The 24,889-nt window shown below is 44.7% G+C and overlaps 1 protein-coding gene across 1 annotated transcript in view; it reads left to right on the forward strand.

Annotated features, from left to right (window-relative positions):
- ANOS1 (anosmin 1) overlaps positions 1-24,889 on the forward strand; it is a 210,854-nt gene that overhangs the window by 101,775 nt on the left and 84,190 nt on the right. The window contains exon 3 of the mRNA XM_070785126.1: positions 19,468-19,530. Coding sequence (XP_070641227.1) covers positions 19,468-19,530 — 63 coding nt within the window. The remainder of the gene's footprint in view (positions 1-19,467; positions 19,531-24,889) is intronic.

Below are 24,889 nucleotides of genomic sequence, written 5' to 3' on the forward strand. Positions count from 1 at the left end.
CGAGCTGTGCAGAGAGTCTGACTGAGTGAAAGCAAAGGACGGTTCTCAGCCCGTGAAATCTTGACTGATGGCGGTGACGGGTTTTCCCGAGTTACTCTGATTACCTGGGGGTCCTTCGTGGAGAATGAGGCCTGGTTGATTTGGTAGCTTGCAAAAGACACAGATGCCTATAACCAAACTATTGAAAAATATTTTTTGCACGTCAGACCGTGTGTGTGTCTTTCTGGCTTTGAAATGATGTAGAGGTCATATTTCTTAGCCGTTGTTGGTTTTCTGCCCATGCCGATGAAATATACATGTTTTATTTTCCCAGAGGAAAGGCTGTCTTCTCGTGCACATCGTTTGCCGGGACCGCGCGCGTCTACAGTCCGTTGCCCTCAGGGAATCGATGATGTCAGGATGAGGAATGGGACGGATTCAAAAATCAATGAAATCACCCTTCTCTTATGCCCCCGTTTTGGCCAAACAGCAGTATCAGTTTTTCCTATTACTGGACTTTAATAGGGAAGGGCTGATTTCTGCCGCTTTCAGAATTTTGGTATGAATTTAAGGTGGCTTGGGCAAATGGTACTGAAAGCTGATAATTTCACAGGATGGATCATCGAGTGGTTTGCAGCAGCGCAACAAGGGGCTTATACTTCTTTCCTGTTTTAACTGTGAGACACAGTTTGCATCCATGTTGTTAGAGGGTTTCTTTAGGACAAAGGAGGGAGGCACATTCTCACAGGCAAACTGGACCGTAGGGCTGAGTGCACTCGCTTCCTGTGTTTATAATTGGAAACCGAGGCAAGGGAAGGGGTGATTGGGGTCATCACACACCCACCGTGGAAATACCCCCGGACTCCAGGTTGAAAGGACTACTCTGGCACCATCAGGGTTCCTGAGACTGTTGTTAAAACACCTGTCTGTCTGACAGGTAAGGATGGGGAAAGAGACAGGGAGTTTGCGATGGACATGAACACACTTCTGTATTTAACATGCAGAACCAACAAAGACCTGCTGGACAGCACAGGGAACTCTGCTCAATCCTCTGTAATAACCTTATGGTCACCAGGGGGAAGGATGGGGGAAGGGATAGTTAGGGAGTTGGGGATGGACATGGACACGCTGCTGTATTTAACATGGAGAACCAACAAGGACCTGCCAGACAGCACAGGGAACTCTTGCTCAATGTCATATAGCAGCCTGAATGGGAAGGCAGTTTGGTGGAGAATGGATACATGCATATGTATGGCTGAGTCCCTTTGCTGTCCACCTAAAACCATCACAACATTGTTAATTGGCTATTGGTTCAGTTCAGTTCACTCACTTAGTCGTGTCCGACTCTGTGACCCCATGAATTGCAGCATGCCTGGTCTCCCTGTCCATCGCCAACTCCCGGAGTTTACTCAAACTCATGTCCATTGAGTTGGTGATGCCATCCAACCACCTCATCCTCTGTCGTCCGTTCTCCTCCTAAGTTCAATCTTTCCCAGCATCAGGGTCTTTTCAAATGAGTCAGTTCTTTGCATCAGGTGGCCAAAGTACTGGAGTTTCAGCTTTAGCATCAGTCCTTCCAATGAATATTAAGGACTGATTTCCTTTAGGATGGACTGGTTGGATCTCCTTGCAGTCCAAGGGACTCTCAAGAGTCTTCTCCAACACCGCAGTTCAAAAGCATCAATACCTAAGTGCTCAGCCTTCTATATAGTCCAACTCTCACATCCATACATGACTACTAGAAAAACCATAGCTTTCCCATAGCTTTACAGACCTACTTTACAAAAAGCAAAGTATTGTCTCTGCTTTTTAATATGCTGTCTAGGTTGGTCATAGCTTTTCTTCCAAGGAGCAAGCATCTTTTAATTTCATGGCTGCAATCACCATCTACAGTGACCATCTATATCTACACCATCTACTGCTGCTGCTGCTAAGTCGCTTCAGTCGTGTCTGACTCTGTGTGACCCCAGAGACGGCAGCCCACCAGGCTCCCCCATTCCTGGGATTCTCCAGGCAAGAACACTGGAGTGGGTTGCCATTTCTGTCTCCATCTACAGCCCCCCAAAATAAAGTATCTTACTGTTTCCATTATTTCCCCATCTATTTCCCATGAAGTGATGGCCATGATCTTCGTTTTCTGAATGTTGAGCTTTAAGCCAACTTTTTCACTCTCCTCTTTCATTTTCATCAAGGGTCTTCTTAGTTCCTCTTCACTTTCTGCCATAAGGGTGGTGTCATCTGCATATCTGAGGTTATTGATATTTCTCCCGGCAATCTTGATTCCAGCTTGTGCTTCTTCCAGCCCAGCGTTTCTCATGATGTACTCTGCATATAAGTTAAATAGGCAGGGTGACAATATACAGCCTTGACGAACTCCTTTTCCTATTTGGAACCAGTCTGTTGTTCCCTGTCCAGTTCTAACTGTTGGTTCTTGACCTGCATACAGATTTCTCAGGAGGCAGGTCAGGTGGTCTGGTATTCCCATCTCTTTCAGAATTTTCCACAGTTTCTTGTGATCCACACAGTCAAAGGCTTTGGCATAGTCAATAAAGCAGAAATAGATGTTTTTCTGGAACTCTCTTGCTTTTTCGGTGATCCAGAGGATGTTGGCAATTTGATCTCTGGTTCCTCTGCCTTTTCTAAAACTAGCTTGAACATGTGGAAGTTCGCGGTTCGTGTACTGCTGAAGCCTGGCTTGGAGAATTTTGAGCACTACTTTACTAGCGTGTGAGATGAGTGCAATTGTGCGGTAGTTTGCACATTCTTTGACATTGCTATAATTGGCTGTATAATTGGCTATACCCCAATACAAATAAAAAGATTTAAAAAAAACAGCTGTTTGCAGAACCTTTATACACACCTTTGCAGAGCCTGGAAGGTTCTTGTGAACCATTATGTGGGAAGACCCACTCTCCAGTCAGTATGAAGTTTCAGGTCCCAAGCCTCCATCTTTGACTCTCCGTGTCTTCCCACAACTTGTTCATAGCCACTTTGCTATCTTGATTTTTAAAATTACATCTATTTATTTATAATTGAAGGATAATTGCTTTACAGTGTTGTGTTTTTGGTTTCTGCCAAACATATAGGACTTATATCTATGTCCCCTCCCTCTTGAACCCCCTCCCACCACCCTCACCATCCCACCCCTCTTGGTTACAGAGCCCCAGTTTGGGTTTCCTGAGTCATACAGCAAATTCCCATCACCCCTTTACTAGTTTTAAATCACCTTTTACCAACAGATCTATGTCTGTACTAGATTTCAGTGATGCCTACTATTGAAGATTGGTTGTTGTTTAGTCGTTCAGCCCTGTCTGACTTTTTGTGAGCCCACGGATTGCAGCACACCAGGCAAAGTCTGTGGTTCTGAGTAGTTTTAAGAATACTTGATGTATTCATTTTTAAAAAAATTAGAGTACAGTTAGTTTACAATGTTGCCTTAATTTCTACTATAGAGAAAAATGACTCAGTTATTCACATATATACATTTTTTAAATATTCTTTTCCATGATGCTCTAGCACAGAATATTGAATATACTTCCCTGTGGCTATTCAAGAAGACCTTGTTTTGATGTATTCATTGTTAACTTGATTTAGAACACTTCCAGAAACCTTTTGAGAATAGTACTTTCATATGCCTTTCTTCTGAATCAAAGTACAGCAACCGTGTTGACAAAGACTACTAAACATTTTTGCCTTGCTTGGCCATAAAAGGGCTTCCCTGGTGGCTCAGCTGATAAAGAATCCGCCTGCAATGTGAGAGACCTGAGTTCGATCCCTGGGTTGGGAAGATCCCCTGGAGAAAGGAAAGGCTACCCACTCCAGTCTTCTGGCCTGGAGAATTCCACGGACTGTATAGTCCATGGGGTTGCAAAGAGTAGGACACGACTGAGTGACTTTCGCTTTCTTTAGCCAAACTGTTGCAGCTGTTCAGCTCAGCTATCGTGTGGCACAAAAGCAACCACAGACAATACATTAATGAATGAGTGTGGCTGTGTTCCCATAAGTTTTACTTGGCGAAAACAGTTGGTGATTCAGATTTGGTCCCTGGTTTCTAGCTTCTGATCCTAATCGACATGTACCGGTTATTAACTTTTATTTGCTTATTCACATTCTCTCTAGATAGATAGCTATAGATATAGGTGTAGGTGTATACTTAGAGTTGTTCATTTTTCCATCCATTTAAAACTAAGTTGCAGACCTCACGACTTTTTAGCCTTCAAAGTTTTAGCATGTATCTCTTACATAAGTTGCAGATGTCATGACTTTTTATCCTTCAGTGTTTTAGCATGCAGCTCTTACATAAGTTGCAGACATCACAACTTTTTACCCTTCAGTGTTTCAGCGTGTATCTCTTACGTAACTGCCGTGGAATGATCACATTCAGAGACTTTCCCATGGGTGTAGCCCGATAATCTCCTATTTGGTCTGCGGTTAAATTTCACTGCTTGTGCCAACAATGCCCTATGCAGCATTGTTTTCTCTGGTTCAGGGTCTGGCCCATCCAGCAGTCCTTGTGTTCATCTGTCACGTGTCTTCAGTCTCCTTTCATCAGGAAGCAGTCCTCAGCCCTCCTTTGCATCTCACAACATTGGTATGTTTTACGACTAGAGGCTTTTGGCTTTGTAGAAGGCGCCTCATTCTGGATTTGTCAGATTTTTTTCCTGGTGGTTCCGTTAAGATTCAGGATGCTACCTGGGTGGTGGTGAGGCTGTGTTTTTACCAGAGCATCATATCAGGGGCATGCCATGTGGGGTTCCCCTGGAGACCTTTCCTTTATCACGTAGTTAAGGTGTTATATCCAGATTTCTCCACTGTAAAGCTGTCACTTTATCTTCATTATTAATATCCTTTTAGCATATTAAATATTTTAAATTAGACTATAGTTGATGTACAATCTTATGTAAGTTACAAGTATAAAAAGTGAAAGGCGCTCAGTTGTGTCCAACTCTTTGCGACCCCATGGACTATACAGTCCGTGGAATTCTCCAGGCCATGATACTGGTGTGGGTCACCTTTCCCTTCTCCAGGGTATCTTCCCAACCCAGGGATCGAACCCAGGTCTCCCACATTTTGGCAGATTCTTTACCAGCTGAGCCACAAGGGAAGCCCAAGCAGACTGGAGTAGGTAGCCTATCCCTTCTCCAGTGGATCTTCCAGACCCAGGAATCGAACCAGGGTCTCCTGCATTGCAGGCGGATTCTTTACTAACTGAGCTATCATGGAGGCCCAAGTTCCAAGTATACGTAATGTCTTTTTAACTTGACAAGTAACCATGGGCTGTTATTGGGTCTTTCAGTACTGTGCCAAAAAACGCCGTAGCAGAGGAGCAGGTGGAGAATCCGGATGCTAAGAAAGTACAGTCATCACAGTGGGAGAGTGACTCTCCTCTGAGCATCTCAGAGAAAGCTGACTTTCTCTGATGTGAGATGCGGGAGGCGGCGTGACATGGCAGAGTTGGGCTAGTTTGCTGATCTTCTTGGGTTTAGGGCTCTGCTGGTCATGCAGCTGTGCATCCGTGGGCTGACCGCCAAAATTTTCATTATTTTGGCAAGATGTGGTACGCTTTTCGACACACGGGATTGCAACAATTTCTCTACCAATTTAGAGTTGGAGAGAGTCCATGAAGACTTCTAAAGCCAGCACAGTACACATATTTTATGAAATATATTGGGGGGGAGAAACTGGGGAAAAAAAACAAAACAAAAAAAACAGATCCATAGTTTTCCAAAGAAACTTGCTGCCCTTAATTCAGAAAACAGCAAAGGTCTTTGGAAACTTCTGTTGAGAGCATTATCATCAGCTTTTTGAGTATATACCGGTGTGAAATGAAAAGTGGATTTGTGTGTGTGTGTGTGAAACTCCAAATTTATTTTTTACATGCAGCAAAAGTGAAGTATATATGACTATTCAGCTTTTTCTTATTCAACAGAAATGTTTGTGTATGAGAGCATTCCATATATCCTATAAATGGTACCGTGCTCTGGTGTCAGATTTTCCTTCTGATTCCAGCTTCCAGCCACACCCAAGAACCTGACACCTCACCCAACCACAGCAGTTGGACTTGGGGCTGAGAAGTTGGCAGTTTAGAAACAATGACTGAAACAGGCTTGAGAGACTAGAATTAAAAGAAATGTTCATTTCTTTAATTTAAAAAAGCAGTTATCAAGGAAATCTGAGAGAACGAAAATAAATTCTCCTTACTGGTCTTTTAGAAATGGAAGAGAATCAGATTTCCTGAATACCCACCACTGTGTGAGCATTTAAAAATGTTGTCTGTATGAATTTTTTTTTAGAAAGTATCTTCTGAGGCAAATATTACTCTTTTGTGGGGGTAGCGGGGAGGGTTCCCCAGTGGCTCAGATGATAAAGAATACACTTGCAATGCAGGAGACACAGGTTAGATCCCTGGGTTGGGAAGATCCCCTGGAGGAGAAAATGGCAACCCATACCAGTATTCTTGCCTGGAGAATTCTGTGGGCAAGATGAACCTGGAGGGCCACGGTGAGTATTACTCTTTTATGTATCAGAAACCTCAGACCTGCCTGGAACCATCCATCTCTGGGTGCTTCACTTTGTGTTACCTTTCCACTCATGATCTCTCGAGCTTAGTCACAAGAGTCGCACCTAGAAGGGCACACACGTCTGGTCATCAGCACTTTCCCACCTTATCGGAAAGCTGTGGACACAGTGTGCTTCTCATGACCGTTGTTGTGTGCCTCTGCATCCGGATTCTCACATCCGCTAAGCTCAGCGGTGAATTGAATGGTTTGTGTCCAATCACAGATGGAGCCGTGAACATAAATCCCGCTACCCGGCCATTGCTCCTGTAAACACGTGTTAGTTCCCAAATCTGCAAGAGGCAGGGTTGGTTTCGATGCCACCGGAGATTCTTGCCTCTCTAAAATTCTGGATTTCCATGTTGTAACCCCTGGAGCATTCTCTGATGAGTACTTTCTGTTTCTCCTAGCCCTTCAGTCAGACTGCCTCCGTCGGGTCCTTTCTTTTTGCCTACTAATATGTTCTGCTGCTGCTGCTGCTGCAAAGTTGCGTCAGTCGTGTCCAACTCTGTGTGACCCCATAGACAGCAGCCCACCAGGCTCCCCCGGTCTGGGATTCTCCAGGCAAGAACACTGAAGTGGGTTGCCATTTCCTTCTCCAATGCATGAAAGTGAAAAGTGAAAGTGAAGTCGCTCAGTCGTGTCCAACTCCTAGCGACCCCATGGACTGCAGCACACCAGGCTCCTCTGTTCATGGGATTTTCCAGGCAAGAGTACTGGAGTGGGGTGCCATTGCCTTCTAGTCTCTTCTTTTTCATGTATCCTCCTGTGTCAGTCTCCCCACGCACTAATACAAAAAGAGGGGACAAACAGGTGAAAAGATGCTCAGGTAACTCATTATTAGAGAAATGCAAATCAAAACTATAATGCACATAGAACTATATTCTGACCTCACACCAGTCAGAATAGCCATCATCAAAAAAAATCTTTAAACAGTAAATGCTGGGGAGGGTGTGGAGAAAAGGCAGCCCTCTTGAACTGTTGGTGGGAATGAAAATTGGTGCCACCACTGTCGAAAACCATATGGAGATTCCTTAAACAGCTAAACAGAGAACTACCATATGACCTGACCCTTGGGCATATATCTGGAGAAAACCATAATTCACAAAGATACAAGTACCCCAGGGTTCATAGCAGCACTGTTGACAATAACCAAGATATGAATTAACCTAAATGTTCATGGACAGAGTAATGGATAAAGAAGAAGTGGTACATATACACAGTGGAATACTACCCAGCCACGAAAAGGAATGAAATTGTGCCATTTGCAGAGATGTGGCTGGACCTAGAGACTGTCATCCAGAGTGAAGGAAAGTGAAAGTGAAGTCACTCAGTCGTGTCCGACTCTTTGCTGTCCCACGGACACCAGGCTCCTCTGTCCATGGGATTTTCTAGGCAAGAGTACTGGAGTGGGTTCCATCTCCTTCTCCAGAGTGAAGGAACTCAGAGGAAAATAAATATTGACTAATGTTGCTTATATGTGGAATCTAGAAAAAGGATACGGATGAACTTATTTGCAAAGCAGAAATAGACACACAGATGTTTTGGACACCAAAGTGGGGGAAAGGAAATGGGGTGGATGGGGAGACTGAGCCTCACATATACATACTACTGTGTATGAAATAGATGACTAATGAGAATCTAACTCGGAGAAGGCAATGGCGACCCACTCCAGTACTCTTGCCTGGGAAATCCCATGGACGGAGGAGCCTGGTAGGCCCCAGTCCATGGGGTCGCAAAGAGTTGGACATGACTGAGCGACTTCACCTTCAATGAGAACCTACTGTATAGGTCAGGGAACTCTGCTCAGTGTTCTTTGGTGACTTGAATGGGAAGGAAATCCAAAACAGAGAGGATATACATACACGTATAGCTGACTCACTCTCCCGTACGTGGGTGCGTGTTCAGTCGCTGCAGTCGTGTCTGACTCTTTGCGAGCCAATGGACTGTGGCTCACCAGGCTCCTCTGTCCATGGGATTCTCCAGGCAAGAATACTGGAGTGGGTTGCCATTTCCTTCTCCAGCTCTACCGTACGGCAGACCCTAAGACAACATTGTAAAGCATTCTATACTCCAGTAAACATTAATTTAAGAAAAAGAGGGGACAAGATAGATCACACAAGAACGCTCTGCCGAACCCTGAGACCTCCAGTGTCGTCATTCTAGCGCTCACGTATCACAGCTCCCCAAATCCTTTACACACCGTATTCACGTTTCCTCTACTTCCTTTTGATGTGAATCTTAGATTTTCGCTTCTAAGTGAGTTGTTTGCCTTTCTAGACTGTGAAGAACTTGAAGATACTGTGTGTGTGTGTGTGTGTGTGTGTGTGTGTTCAGTTTATAAATTAAGCAGAACCATCGCTTTGCATGACAGAGTGGTAATGGAATGCAGCATATGTTTATGAAAAAAAAATGAATGAATGATGAAGAAAGAAAAACATATGCTGTAAATGCTCCTCACTTGCTTTACCCTTTCTGCAGAACTGCACATCCACGATTGTGCGGTGCAGTGGGCAACCGTCCCTGTATATCCACTCAGGACCTCGGACTCATCGTGTTAAATGTTGACTTCCAGCCCTTTCTCTGTGTATCTTCCTCCTGCACCCTTTGTCTTAGGGGCACCCTCAGCTCCTTTCAGGTGGAGATTAGCAAGTTAGGTGCCTCTGCCATTCTCACTTCTCCGACTTTGCCGTTCGCAGGTTGACTTTTCTCTGCCTTTCGCTCAGTGTCGTCTGCCATCCAAACGGCATGTCGACACGACAAGTGGTCAGGGAGAATGTTTGGGAGGCATTTATAGTAATTTTTGCTCTGGTTCGGTTTCCTGTGTATCTCACCTCCCTACTCCACCTCCCATTCTAACACTCATTTTAAGCACAAACTGGGGCAAGCAACTCTGCTCTGTTGGGTTGGCCAAAAAATTCTTTTAGGTTTTTCCGTAACATCTCATGGCAAACCCTGAGCAAATGTTTTGGCCAACCCAGTAAGATTGTCAATGGCTCTCATTGAATTCCAAGGGCCATCTTTCTAGCTGTGTGTTTTATGGCATCTTCTCTGTTTTAGCTTTCATACCCCACATATTTACAGTCCTGTTCAGGCCCCAGACCTCTTTACCAGGGATCAGATTGTTCTCATCCTTCTAAGCTGATTCATGTGCTCTTCATTCTGTGAAACCTTCTCCATTTATCACATATGGAACAACATACCACTTCTTTGGCTTCTCATGGGTTCTTCTTCCATCATTTATTGTACACATTGCTGCTATTGTTATTGTTGTTCAGTCACTCATTCGTGTCCACTTCTTTGCGACCCCATGGACTGCAGCATGCCAGGCCTCCCTGTCCGTCACCAAATCCCAGAACTTGCTCAAACTTATGTCCATCGAGTCGGTGATGCCATCCAACCATCTCATCCTCTGTCATCCCCTTCTCCTCCTGCCTTCGGTCTTTCCCACCATCAGAGTCTTTTCCAATGAGTCAGCTCTTTGTATCAGGTGGCCAAAGGATTGGAGTTTCAGTTTCGGCATCTGTCCTTCCAGTGAACATTCAGGACTGATTTCCTTTAGGATGGACTGGTTGGATCTGCCTTGCGTTCCAAGGGACTCTCAAGAGTCTTCTCCAGCACCACAGTTCAAAAGCATCATAATTTGTCGCTGTAGGCTTTTCTCCCATGGAGGTTACAGACTGCCTCAGGGAAAGACAAATTTCAACCATATTTACCCCCACCATACTGAGTAGATGAGCAGTTAGACCATAGGAAGCATGAATCCATATTTGTTGATTTAGCAGATGTTAGTTTGAACAGGTTGAAATGTATAGAATGCTGCTGCTTTATTTTTACAAGGGTCGTATCTATTTGTGCTCAGTCACTCAGTCGTGTCCGACTCTTTGCAACCCCATGGACTGTAGCCCTTCAGGCTCCTGTGTCTACGCGATTTCCCAGCCAAGCGTACTGGAGTCGGTTGCCGTTTCCTGCTCCAGGGGATCTTCCCGACCCAGGGACTGTACCTGCGTCTCTTGTGTCTCCTGCATCGGCAGGTGGATTCTTTACCACTAGTGCCAGCTGGGAAGCCATCTATCTATTTAACATAATGTAATTATGGGTTCTATTTCCTTGAGAATGGGGTGTATGAAAATTTGAATTTCATTGGAACGCTTTTGCCTCAGAAATTTTTTGTGACTGCTGTTTAGGTAGTATAATTTCCTTTGCTGTACGTTTGAGAAAGTTTTGTGTTGAATGTAAGGTATGGGATTTTGTGCTAAATACTGTGAAGATGGAGGTTCACCAAAGCAAAGATGGAGGTTCACCAAAGCAATATCAATCATTTTTCTCTTTGTCAGTACTTTGGCTCTGAAGAGGTGGATCTCTTTATCTGTGGTGTACATAAAATCTTTGCAATTTGTAGCACCTAGAGCATTCTGGAAGTGAATCCTCCTTGGGATCATAATAAATTAGTAATCTCATAGATTTGCAGAGTAAATCCCTTTCAAATATATCATCTCATTAAGCCCTTCTAGCTCATGGCAGAAATAGGGCAGGGCTTTATAGTGGAAATAACATCCCTTTGAGTGGGCCAAAGTGTGCCTCCAAACACCAGTTTCCACAGTCTCAACTATCTTTACTTGCTTTCTTTCCTCAGCCTCTACAAAAAGAAGTTTCTTCTCTCTAAAATAGAATCATAGTACTTAATGTTACCTCCATCAGTTCATTGTCATGAGGCTCCACTGAACCAATCATTTTAAACATGCTCCATAAGTCTATAAAGATCTGGGGACACTCTCATTCAGCAAGACTGTAGCAAGTTAACGTGGATGACTGTGTTCTCATATTTTAATTAGCATTCTTGTTGTTGTTCAGCTGTGAAGTCATATCTGGGTCTGTGGGACCCCTGGACTGCAGCATGCCTGGCTTCCCTGTCCTCCACTGTTTCTCGGAGTTCGTGCAGGTTTTTGTTCATTGAGTCTGTGATGCCATCCAACCATCTCATCCTTTGTTACCCAACCCCCCGCCCCTCCCCACCACACTTCTCCTGCCCTCAGTCTTTCCCAGCGTCAGGGTCTTTTCCACTGACTCAGCTCTTTGCATCAGGTGGCCAAAGTATTGGGGCTTCAGTTTCAGCATCAGTCCTTCCAGTGAATATTCAGGGTCGATTTCCTTTAAAATGGACTGGTTGGATCTCCTTGCAGTCCAAGGGACTCTCAAGAGTCTTCTCCAACATCACGGTTCAAAAGCATCAAGTCTTTGGCACTCAGCCTTCTTTATGGTCCAACTCTCACATCTGTACATGACTGTTGGGAAAACCATACCTTTGACTCTACAGACCTTTGTCTGCAAAGTGATGTTTCTGCTTTTTAATATGCTCTTCCCCAGTAGCATATTGGACACCCTCCCACCTGGCGGGGGCAGAGACGGGGGGCTCATCTTCCAGTGTTGGCATGTCTTTTTGCCTTTTTATTCTGTCCATTGGGTTTTTCCAGGCAAGAATACTGGAGTCGGGTGCCACGTCCTTCTCCACTGGACCACATTTTGTCAGAACTCTTCACTTTGACCTGTTCATCTTTGGCGAATTGCATGACATGGCTCATAGCTTCATTGAGTTACACAAGCCCCTTTGCCACGACAAGGCTGTGATCCATGAAGCAGCTGAATTAGCAAGCTGAAACTGAATAGTTCATGTGATTTTATCAGTTGCAGGGTAGACACATGGTCAAGTTAGCCTTAGACCAAGACTTTGCTTTCCATGATGCCCATGGCTCCTTCATAGATGGTATTCTCTGAGGGCATGCTCTGTCCCACATGCCTTGGGAAGGGTTATAAAAGGGTTAGCAGACATGTTCCCCCCTCACCAGGACTTGGAGATACTATAACTTCAGTACAAGTCATAGACTCCCACCAGTCTGTCAGCAATATGAGCATTCTTGGGGGAAATTCTAAATCCTACCTGGTTGCACAGAGGGGAAATCAGTTTGTGCTTTGTGCACAGCAGTGGCCAAAAGTAGATGGTTTGGTCTGAGTGGAGAAGAACAGCATAGCTTGTCTGTAAGGAAGACAGGTTGGTTTAGTCACTCATTCGTGTCTGATCCTTGTGACCCCATGGACTGTAGCGCAACAGGCTCCTCCGTCCATGGGATTCTCCAGGCCAGAATTCTCCAGGAGTGGGTTGCCATTTCCTTCCCCACGGGATCTTCCCAATCCATGGATTGAACCTGGGTCTTCCGCACTGCACGTGGTCTTTTGCATTGCAGGCAGAGTTTTTATCCACTGAGCCACCAGGTAAGCACTTTAGGAAGACATATCATGATAAAAGTTGGGTTAGAAAGGATTTGGTGTTTAGGGAATGGAAAAGCAACTAGCTTCACTGGAAGCAATTCATAGGATATTGAAAGCGTTAACTGGGCAGGATTTGCTGGTTGACCAGATGTTTGGAATGTAAGGGCTTCCCTGGTGGCTTAGATGGTAAAGAATCTGCCTGTAATATGGGATACCCAAGTTCGATCCCTGGGTTAGGAAGATTCCCTGGAGAAGGAAATGGCAACCCACTCCAGTATTCTTGCTTGCAGGATTCCATGGACAGAGGAGCCTGGCCAGCTACAGAAGATGCAGTTGCAGAGTCAGACATGACTGAGTAGCTAACACTTTTTCTTCTCTTTGAATGTAAACCCAGGTACTCTGGGTTAGATTGAATAATTATTGACTAGTTGTATCAGTGACCTCAGATCTTCAAAACCATGACTTGGTAGGATGAATGTGGCCAGTTCCATGATTAGAGGTCAGAGTCCCAAGTAGCATTTTATCCTCCATCCTGGGAAGGTTGTTTCTCAGGACCAAATCGATTACCATGGTCACTTGGCATGTTCAGAAATTCTCAGTCTCGACACTGTTAACATCTGCAGCTGGATAAGTTTATCACGAGAGTGCTATCCGGATATTGTACGATGTTTAACCAGTATTCATAGCCTCACCCACAATAAGTCAGCACCTCTCCTGTTAATCAAAACAAATAAAATGACTCCAGAGTGCCAAATGCACCCCCCCCACACACACCAGGAATGCAAAGTCCCTCCCATTTCAGAAGCACATACTTAGAGCAGTGAAAATGGTTTGTCTAGTATCTTATAAATAAATTACAGTAAAGAGACCTGTACAGTGTGTGTATTTGTGTATGTGTGTGTGTGTGTGTGTGTGTGTTAGTAACCCCATACCCCGGGAATGCAAAATCACTCCCATTTCAGTCAGTCAGTTCAGTCACTCAGTCGTGTCCAACTCTTTGTGACCCCATGAATCGCAGCACTCCAGGCCTCCCTGTCCATCACCAACTCCCGGAGTTCACTCAGACTCACGTCCATCGAGTTGGTGATGCCATCCAGCCATCTCATCCTCTGTCGTCCCCTTCTCCTCCTGCCCCCAATCCCTCCCAGCATCAGAGTCTTTTCCAATGAGTCAACTCTTCACATGAGGTGGCCAAAGTATTGGAGTTTCAGCTTTAGCATCAGTCCTTCCAAAGAACACTTAGGGCTTATCTCCTTTAGAATGGACTGGTCGGATCTCCTTGCAGTCCAAGGGACTCTCAAGAGTCTTCTCCAACACCACAGTTCAAAAGCATCAATTCTTCGGCACTCAGCTTTCTTCACAGCCCAACTCTCACATCCATACATGACCACAGGAAAAACCATAGCCTTGACTAGACGGACCTTTGTTGGCAAAGTAATGTCTCTGCTTTTGAATATGCTATCTAGGTTGGTCATAACTTTCCTTCCAAACAGTAAGTGTCTTTTAATTTCATGGCTGCAGTCATCATCTGCAGTGATTTTGGAGCCCAGAAAAATAAAGTCTGAAACTGTTTCCACTGTTTTCCCATCTATTTCCCATGAAGTGATGGGACTAGATGCCATGATTTTCGTTTTCTGAATGTTGAGCTTTAAGCCAACTTTTTCACTCTCCTCTTTCACTTTCATCAAGAGGCTTTTTAGTTCCTCTTCAGTTTCTGCCATTTCAGAACCACATACTTAGAGCAATGAAAATAATTTGTCTAGTTTCTTAGAAATAAATTCCAGTAGAGAGACCTGTATAGCGTGTGTATTTGTGTATGTGTATGTGTGTGTGTGTGTTAGTAACCCCCCACCCTGGGAATCACTCTCATTTCAGTCAGTCAGTCAGTTCAGTCACTCAGTCGTGTCTAACTCTTTGCGACCCCATGAATTGCAGCACGCCAGGCCTCCGTGTCCATCACCAACTCCTGGAGTTCACTCAGACTCACGTCCATTGAGTCGGTGATGCCATCCAGCCATCTCATCCTCTGTCGTCCCCTTCTCCTCCTGCCCCCAATCCCTCCCAGCATCAGAGTCTTTTCCAATGAGTCAACTCTTCGCATGAGGTGGCCAAAGTACTGGAGTTTCAGCTTTAGCATCATTCCTTCCACAGAAATTCCATAATTTGTCTAGTATCTTACAAATAAATTCCAGTAAAGAGACTTGTACAGTGTTGTGTGTGTGTGTTAATCACTCAGTCATGTCCAACTGTTTGTGACCCCATGGACTGTAGCCCACCAGGCTCTTCTGACCATGGGATTCTCGAGGCAAGAATACTGGAGTGGGTTGCCGTTCCTTTCTCCAGGGGATCTTCCCAATCCAGGGATCGAACCCCGGTCTCCCACATTGGAGACAGATTCGTTACCATCTGAGCCCCCTGGGAAGCCTGTACTGTGTCGTACAATATATTTAAAAGTTGGAAGGGTTTACGTAAATTCTCCATTGGTGGCTTCTGTATAGAGTTTGAGTGTGAGGCAATTCTGGAAAATGACCAGAAGGCAGGGAAGAGCAGCTGTTTCCTAGATAATTGACTCACCTCGCCAGTGACCATCCTTTTTGTCACCTCCAGTTGTCCACAATGGACCCCCTTGACTCTTACTCACTGTGAGCCTGGTCCCTGGAAGTATTGACATTTGGGTGTCCCAACCCTAAGTGCTGATTATGAGAGCATTTCAATTTATCAATGCATTTATTCAACATTTCCGTTTGTCAGTTTATTGAGCTGCTACCCAATGCTGAGAGTAGAGTAGTAAATGTAATAAATGTCACAGAGTCTCATTGCTCACTGTTCCATGAGGGGGATATTATATGAGTATGTCTTGTATTACTGTTTATCTTAAAATAGTAATGTAATGTATAATTATCATCTGAGAAAGCGATATTGTGACCATATCTTTCTAGTTCAGTTCAGTTCAATCAGTCATGTCTGACTCTTTGCAACCCCATGGACCTCAGCACAACAGGTCTTCTTGTCCATCACTAACTCCCGGAATTTACTCAAACTCATGTCCATTGAGTCAGTGATGCCATCCAACCATCTCATCCTCTGTCATCCCCTTCTCCTCCTGCCTTCAATCTTTCCCAGCGTCAGGATCTTTTCAAATGAGTCAGTTCTTTGCATCAGGTGGCCAAAGTGTTGAAGTTTCAGCTTCAGCATCAGTCCTTCCAATGAATATTCAGGACTCATTTCCTTTGGGATGGACTGGTTGGATATTTTTGCAGTCCAAGGGACTCTCAAGAGTCTTCTCTAACACCACAGTTCAAAAGCATCAATTCTTTGGCTCTCAGCTTTCTTTATAGTCCAACTTTTACATCCATACACGACTACTGGGTATCTTTCTAGATTAAGTAAAAACAGAAATCAATAGCTCCATTCCAAATGACAATCAATGTGATTAGCTCACTCAGCTTTTTTGTTTGTTGGTTTCTCTGAAATTTGAAGTTTCTCTTCACTGAGTGAATCAGTAGCCTAGGAGAAAGTGATTTCAAACAGTTGATCATCCTAAAACTTGAAAGCCTGAAACACTGGTTAGAACATTCATTTTGATTGCTGTTATTCATTGATTGATTTTTAGCTTGAGGCAGTATGTGATCCGGGCACTTAAAGCTGCAGTTGGCTGTCTGCAGGATTATCTGTCTTCTGTTCCCTTCACCGCGTGCTGCAGTCCATGGGGTAGCAAAGAGTCAGACATGATTTAATGACTGAACAACAATTCCCTTCACACATGGAAGAGAGTTTTGGGGGCTACCTTTTTTGGCAAACTTTTTATTGCTTGGAGAAATAGGAAGTGTTCTACTCTTGTTTGAAGTGTGAGAGAAATGGCTGCCTGTTTTTAAATCTTTGGCTTTTGTTGAAATCATTTTATCTGGCCGGTAGCATCATAAAGAAATAGAGCTTTGGCAAACTCATCCTGCAAAGGTTTACTCAAATGTTTACATCCAGGTTGGTCTTGTAATTTTCACAGTAGTAGCCGTAGCGTTAGTTGCTCAGTCGTGTCCAACTCTTTGCAACCCCACAGGCTGTAGCCCACTAGGCTCCTCTGTCTATGAGAGTCGCCAGGCAAGAATACTAGAGTGGGTTACCATTCCCTTCTCCAGGGGATCTTCCTGACCCAGGGATCGAATCCAGTCTCCTGCATGGCAGGCAGATTGTTTACCATCTACAGGGAAGATTACTAAAAGACAGTGTTGCCTGTCATTAATAATATGTTGATGTGTTTATTTAAATGCTTCTGATTAGAGGTGATTGGAAAAGAAGCAAGCATGTAATTAAAATAGAACTTTAAATTGCATACACTAATGCTAGATTTGACAGATGGAGATTGTGGATTAACAAGAAGATAAATGTAGTTTCTTGGTTTTACACACTTTCATCAACCTTTTTGGAGAAGGAGACGGCAACCCACTCCAGTATTCTTGCCTGGAGAATCCCGTGGACAAAGGAGCCTGGTGGGCTACAGTCTACGGGGTCGCACAGAGTCGGACACGACTGAGCGACTAACACATATTACACATGTATCTCTGGCATTAGTGTTTCAGACATATGCCTCTTTTTGTAAATGACGTCTGTGTTCTATAAGGTATTTTTTCCACAAGTTGTCAGGATTATGGTTATTTGGTACTATGGACATCACAGAGGACTGACTTTTTAATACACTGCTGTCTATAGTTGTCAAAATGCACATGTGTACATATAATACCTTGTTTTCCTAATTTACATGTTCAGCAATGACAGAAAGATTCACACAATTATTTTGCGATGTATTTTTTAGCCACGTTGCATTGAACAGTTTTTATATGGAATGAATGCTTGTTGGATGTTTCCCGAATGAAATGATGGAGACTTAACTTGTCAGAAGCTCAGCCTCTGTCTGGGAGAAATCCCCAGGTCTTGTGGAGTGGTCCTTCTCGGTCATACGATGCTTTTTCAGATGAAAAAAAAAAATTGCAGGTTATTTTTAAAGAGTGCCATCGATTCATTTTGAGTAGTCTTGAGAAGGAGTTGGGCTAAACATATTTATTAAATGGCTAAGCACCAACTTTTTTGGCTAGGAGCCACAGTCCTGAAAAGAATGAAGACAGCTTAAAGGGTAAGACACTGGACTTAATGTTTAGCAAACAAATTAACTCTTTAGGGAGTTTATAAAGTATGTAAGGTGGACAACTGTTTACACTGTTTCATTTAAATTTTTAAATTATTTCATTAGTGTTAGAAAACAGTATTATTTTAGAATTGCTATATTGACGAAAATCAATACATTTGTTTTAGAACATACTTGGGAGAGGTGGACACTAATAAACTTGGGACAAGCTTGTACAGGTCTTGGAAAAGCATTGATGAGCTTAGCATTTTTTTTCATTAGGTAACCAAGAATGAATCTTTTATATTCAGTATTAAAGAATATAAAATGTAGAATATTCTCGGAAGAAATAGCTTGCCCCTTGAAGTCTACACGGAAGAAGAAAAAGACTGTTGTCATCAAATCCTGTAGCAGTTTTTTTTTTCCCCCCAGCTTTATTGAGATATAATCGACATATATAACATTGTTTAAGTTTAGGGTATACAGTGTGAGATTGGATACATGTGTGTATTGGAAAACGTTTACCACACTAATGTAGTTCTTTTTAAAGATCAGTGTCAGCACCGAGATTTCCAGGCGAAATTGCTGAAAGAGGATCTTGGGTTTTGATCCCAGAGATCTGACTCTGTTGGTGTAGGGGCCGGTCGTGGGCTTGCATTTCTGATACCCTGCAAGGTGATGCTCCTGTTGCTGGTCACTGATCACACGTTGGGAGCAGTCCTATGACGGACTGACAGTTGATACAGTCAGTGGTTTGCTTTCATTTATGCAGTTTTGAATATATGAAAGCTCTGAAATAATCATGAGGTTACGGGAGCCATGAGCATACCAACATTTAGATAACTGGCACTTAACCGGACATAATGAATATTTAATAATGGATAAGTTAATAATTAACTGTTGTATTAAAATATATTTTGAGAATCATATATCCATTCATGTGGAAGTATGATTTTGATTTCAATCATGAGGCCTGACTGTTATCTCTTTCTCATTTTGATATATAGATAATGTATATTTTATGAGTTATATTAGTAGTACTACATATATATAACAAAGTGCATTTATGTGTATATATACCTTGTTTATTCCATAATATTATTATTTCTTATTAAAATTGTTGCTGAACAATGGATCCTGGCTATTATCTTTGATTTATTAAATCATGTGTATAAATCATATTTGAGAGTTCAGTTCAGTTCAGTCGCTTAGTCGTGTCCGACTCTTTGCGACCCCACGGACTGCAGCACGCCGGGCCTCCGTGTCCATCACCAACTCCCGGAGTTTACCCAAACTTATGCCCATTGATGCCATCCAACCACCTCATCCTCTGTCATCCCCTTCTCCTCCTGCCTTCAATCTTTCCCAGCATCAGGGTCTTTTCCAAGGGATCCCATCAGCTTCCCAGGATGGGATGGGGGGAGGTTTAGCTGGATCTCCCAGAGTCACTCGGAAACGCTGGGGCGTGCACAGTGGGGACCTTTCCTTTGGGGCCTTGTTTGTTACCTGTGTCCACTGATCGGTCTTCACTGTTCTCTCTCCCAGTGCCTGGAGCCCTGCAAGGTGTCCTGGGACCTGCGAAAGCAGCAGTGCCAGAGCTTCTGCGAGGTAAGGGGTGTGTGTGCGGCCACGGGCCAAGCCGTGGACCAAGGAGCCCCGGGCATTCGGGAGGGCATCGTGTCCTTCTGGGGCTGGGAGGCTCAGTTTACTTCTGGGGGGTGTGTGTGTGTGTAAACATTCACAGTCAACAAAATTGTTGAGACTTCTAAAAACCCAGCTGGCACTACTGGTCAAGAACCTCGCCTGCCAACGCAAGAGACTTAAGATACTCGGGTTTGATCCCTGGGTCGGGAAGATCCCCTGGAGAAGGGAATGGCAACCCACTCCAGTGTTCTTAAGCTGGAGAATCCCATGGACAGAGGAGCCTGGCGGGCTACAGTCCATGGGGTCACAGATGGTTGGACACGACTGAAGTGACTTTGCATGCACTTAAAGCCTCACCACTCACTGCTTCCATTATTAATTAAGCAGGGAAATTATTTTTGTTTTTTACTATAAATTAAAAAAAATGACAAGCCTCTGGCAGCCTCTCCACCTCACAGGATAACTCTTCTCTGGGTGGCTCTTAGCATGAGGTTGGAATGCTTGTGCCTTTTGGAAGGAGCCTTGCATTTTATGGGCTTCCCTGGTGGCTCAGCTGATAAAGAATCCACCTGTAGCGGGAGACCTGGATTCGATCCCTGGGTGGGCAAGATCCCCTGGACAAGGGAAAGGCTACTCTTTCCGGTATTCTGGCCTAGAGAATTCCACGGACAGTCCATGGGGTCACAAAGAGTTGGACACAACTGAGCGACTTTCACTTCACTTCACTTCACTCGCATTTTATGAGTGGCGGGGTTCTCAGACCATTCGATCTTCCTCTGGGCCGGCCGCAGCCCGGGGCTGAGACTGGCCCACATCTTCCTGTGCAGAAGGCACCTTCCTTTCCCCGTGCTCTCAGTTAGATAACAGAGCTCTCCTGTCCTGGGCAACTGCTGTCTGAAGTCACTGCTTGTGCCAAAGAAAGAGGGTGCTGCTTTGCAGCACTGTATCCTCCACGACAGGGAGAAGACTCTTGAGAGTCCCTTGGACTGCAAGGAGAGCCAACCAGTCCATGCCAAAGGAAATCAGCCCTGAAGATTCATTGGAAGGAGTGCTGCTGAAGCTCTAGTACTTTGGCCACCTGATGCAAACAGCTGACTCATTTGAAAAGACCCAGATGCTGGGGAAGATTGAAAGCGGGAGGAGAAGGGGACAACAGATGGCTGGATGGCATCACCAGCTCAATGGACATGAGTTTGAGTAAACTCCAGGAGATGGTGAAGGACAGGGAAGCCTGGCGTGCTGCAGTCCATGGGGTTCCAAAGAGTCAGACATGACTTAGCAACTGAACAAGAGCAATTCTCCAGGGCAGACCAGGGGCCCTGCTGTGAAGCAGACAGGCTGACTACACGGTGGCCACTCAGTGTAAGGAGGCTCAGAAGTCCACAGGGGCCTCGAGGATGTGAGTTGGGCCCACATGGGAACCAGAGTACCACTGCGGAGGGGTGGGGAGGGAAGCAGAGACGTGCCTGGGTGGTGTCAGTGGGAGACCCTGCTGCAGGTCTGCTCCAGATGGAACCAGGGCCGATCAGAACTTCCGAACTGTTCCAGATGATCACAGGGGTGGGTCTGGTCCTCCCCCCAAGCCCTCCCCCGACCATGTGAGTGTGGTCCTGTTGCCTGAGTTTCACCTCAGAGGGCACATGGACTCTGTCCTGAAGACATGCCTGTGGACATGGCATCGTAACAGCCCCTATAGTTTTAAGGTCCATGAGATACATCCACGTTCCCAATACCATCTGACCTTCTGATTGACATGAAGGTCATCGGAGTTGTGCATGAAGCTTGCAGGAGTGGAGGCTGGAAATTTTCAAGCCCTTGGGCTCACCCACTGCAGATGCCCAGAAAGTGAAAGTGAAAGTCGCTCAGTCGTGTCCGACTCTTTGCGACCTCATGGACTATACAGTCCATGGGATTCTCCAGGCCAGAATCCTGGAGTGGGTAGCCTTTCCCTTCTCCAGGGGATCTTCCCAACCCAGGGATCGAACCCAGGTCTCCTGCATTGGCAGGTGGATTCTTTACCATCTGAGAAGGCCTCAGTACAATATATGTTTATCTTACATGCCCCTTGTCTCATAACAGATCACCCTCAAACTTATGTGGCTGAATCCACACCCAAATCTTGTTTTGTTCGCTTGCTGTTTTTTTTTTTCTTTAATATATATATTTCATTGAAGTATACTTGACTTACAGTCTTTCATGTTCCCAAATGATTTAGTTATACTTAAACACATACCTTATTTTTCATATTATTTTCCATCATACGTTATTACAAGATACTGACTACAGTTCTCTGTGCTATAAACTTTTTGTTGCCTGTTGCGTACTTTTTTTTTAAATTAGAACTCTAACGTTCTGTTCATGGGCACTGGTATCTCATCCCACCATTTCTTTGGGTCAGGAGCTTGGGTAGAGCTTAACTGCACTGTCTGCCCAGCATCTGTCGTGGTTGAAGTCAAGGTATTGGCTGGGGTCCCTTCTCATCTGGGGGCTCGACTGTGGGAGAAGTTTGCTGTCAGCTCATTGCAGTCGTTGGCAGCATCCATTTCCTTGCAGTGGTGAGACCGTGGGCCTGTCGCATTGATGGGGCTGGGGTCCACTCTGAGCTCCTGGGAGGTGCCTGTGGCCCCCTTCAGCGGCAGGTCACAAAATAGCTTTTTTCTTAAGACTGGCAGTAGCGTCCTGATCTCCAGCTTGCTGAGACAGAATTTTATGTAACACAACATAATCTCAGCAGTGACAGTGCTTAACCTCAGCTGTGTTGTGTTGATTAGAAGCGTACACACACACACACAGACAGACACACACACACACACACATGGGAGGTGATGACATCAGACAGGTTGTGACTCAGTGAGGCTCACTCTGCACCCTGTCTAATTGAGAGTTGGCGGTTTGGTCACTAAGTCAAGTCCAACTCTTGTGGTTCCATGGGCACAGGAGCCTGGCGGGCTGCAGTCCACGAATACCTGAGTGGGTTGCCAGGTCCTTCTCCAGGGGATCTTCCCGACCCAGGGAAGCTTGTGTCTAATACAGAAGCAGGTAAAAAGAGGGGATTCAGGTCTCTTGAGATGCAGAACAGAGCACCCTGATCAGAAGTGGAACGTAAAGCAAACCAATGCATGCATGCAAAGACCAGGGGCACGAGACCACCTCTGCATGCCCTACATTCTGTTTTATTTTGTATTCTATTCTGCACACAGACCACACATCTCTAGGAACGAAAATGTGCTGCTGTCAAGTCTAGAGGAACAGAATGTGCTATTCACTTGAGAAACGCATTATCCATTAACATCCCTGAGTCTGGGTTAGTGGGTTTATGTCAGATCCCTGAAACGGGGAATACAACTGAAGGTCATTTGAAACCTTTCTCCATGCAATTTCAGACGTGATAGTGGGCTTCTATGAATCTTGTTCTGTCTGAAATAACCGTGGGGGCTTCTGAACCACGTCTGGTTTATTAAAATGAAACTGGAAGCCTGCCCACTACAACTAACGTTGGGCCCCTCTAGGAGCAACTAAGCAAGCCTGTGAGGTGGCAAAGACCCAGCACAGGCAAAAAATTTTTTTTTTTTAAATGGGATGCGTGTCCAAATTGTGATATGCTGTGGCAGAAAGGTTTGTTGAAACTTGAAAGGTGGGGAAAAGAGGGCTACTTAACATGAGGAACTTTGTAGAGAGCTCCCAGCCCAATGGTCCAAAAGCCCAAGCCTTAATATTCAACTTTAGTTGCTCTGATAGTTCTTATTCATGTGGGTTTTTTTTTTTTTTTTTCTCCTGTTTTATTGTGCTAATAAATGTCTGACTTTTGCTTAAAGAGACTGAATCTTGGAAGGACTCATTCCTGTTTCAGTGTTTTCAAGGCTAGACATTCATTGAGAAGACCTGTCCATCCTCCTGGTTATTACATTTTGTGTTAAGAAGGTATCCAGGTTCCATATTGTCAAGAACCTAAGCTTTCCCTTTCTAAGAGTCCGAACCCAGGATGACTCCAGATTTTAGTCTTCTATGGCAGAAACTAGACAATTAGAGATTTGGTCCAGTGTATTCACTTGTAAAATGGTCCAGGCTTTATCTTCAAAGGCGTGAGCTTGCAAACCACACCCCGAAGAGCAAAACCCACTCTGTCCCTTGCTTTTGTAATTCAGGTTTTATTGGAACGTAGTCAGAACAGTTTTTTTTTTTTTTTTTTTAATGTATACAACTGCCAGAGTTGGGTAGTTGTTACATGTCCTGTGGTCCATAAAGCTGAAACTTTGGCGAAAATCTGGCCGTTCCCAGAAAGTATGTCCCACTTCCTGAGTGAAGTCGCTCCGTCGTGTCCGACTCTTTGCAACCCCATGGACTGTAGCCCGCCAGGCTCCTCCGTCCATGGGATTTTCCAGGCAAGAGTACTGGAGTGGGGTTGCCATTCACTTCTCTAGGGGATCTTCCCGACTCAGGGATCAAACGTGGGTCTCCTGCATTGTAGGCAGATGCTTTTACTGTCTTCTGAGCCAGCAGGGAAGAAGAACCACAAGGCATCATGATCCCCACATAACCCCCCTACCCAGTCAGACTGCCATCGTGTCTTCATCTGTATTACCAGCACCCATGTCTAAACAGAAACCATTGTTCTTGGTAAGTTTGGTCTTAGAATTATCCTGCATGGAAAGGATTTTCAGGGGCATCTTGTTTGTTTGTTTTTTGGCTATGCTAGGTCTTCATTGCTGGGCACTGGGCTTCACTAGCGGCAGTGAAGAGAAAATAGTTTGTTGCGATGTGGTGTAGGCTCACGGCGGTGGCTTCTCTCGTTGCAGAGCATGGGCTCTAGACGTGTGGGCTTCAGTAGTTGCAGCTTGCAGCCCCGGACCACAGGCTCAGTAGCCGTGGTGCACGAGCTGAGTTGCTGTGGCATGTGGGATCTTCCCAGCCCAGGGAGTGGAACCCACGTCCCCTGCATTGGCAGGTGAACTCTTAACCGCTGGACCACCAGGGAAGCCCCCAGGGGCACATATATATATATAATAACATACCTGGAACCGATTCATCACCTTCTCATGTACTGACCCTTTCAACTTCTCATTTGATATGGATACCATTCTGCTTTCACTATCGTTTCAGGCTACAGGCAAAGCTAACAATCTTATTTTTTAAACAAAAAAAAGTTAAATGTATTAGGACAGGAGTCTTTCAGGACTCTTTCTGTGGGTCATAACAGATGATTTCTCATGTGTTATGAAATGTGTTTTTTTCCCCACAATAGGTACATGGCTGGATTGTGCTTTGTTGCTTTACTAGCTATTATTCCCTTCCTCTAACTTTTATAAAATCCTAAAAACCACGA

This window comes from Bos indicus, chromosome X (genome assembly GCF_029378745.1).
Source record: "Bos indicus isolate NIAB-ARS_2022 breed Sahiwal x Tharparkar chromosome X, NIAB-ARS_B.indTharparkar_mat_pri_1.0, whole genome shotgun sequence".
Taxonomy (NCBI): domain Eukaryota; kingdom Metazoa; phylum Chordata; class Mammalia; order Artiodactyla; family Bovidae; genus Bos; species Bos indicus.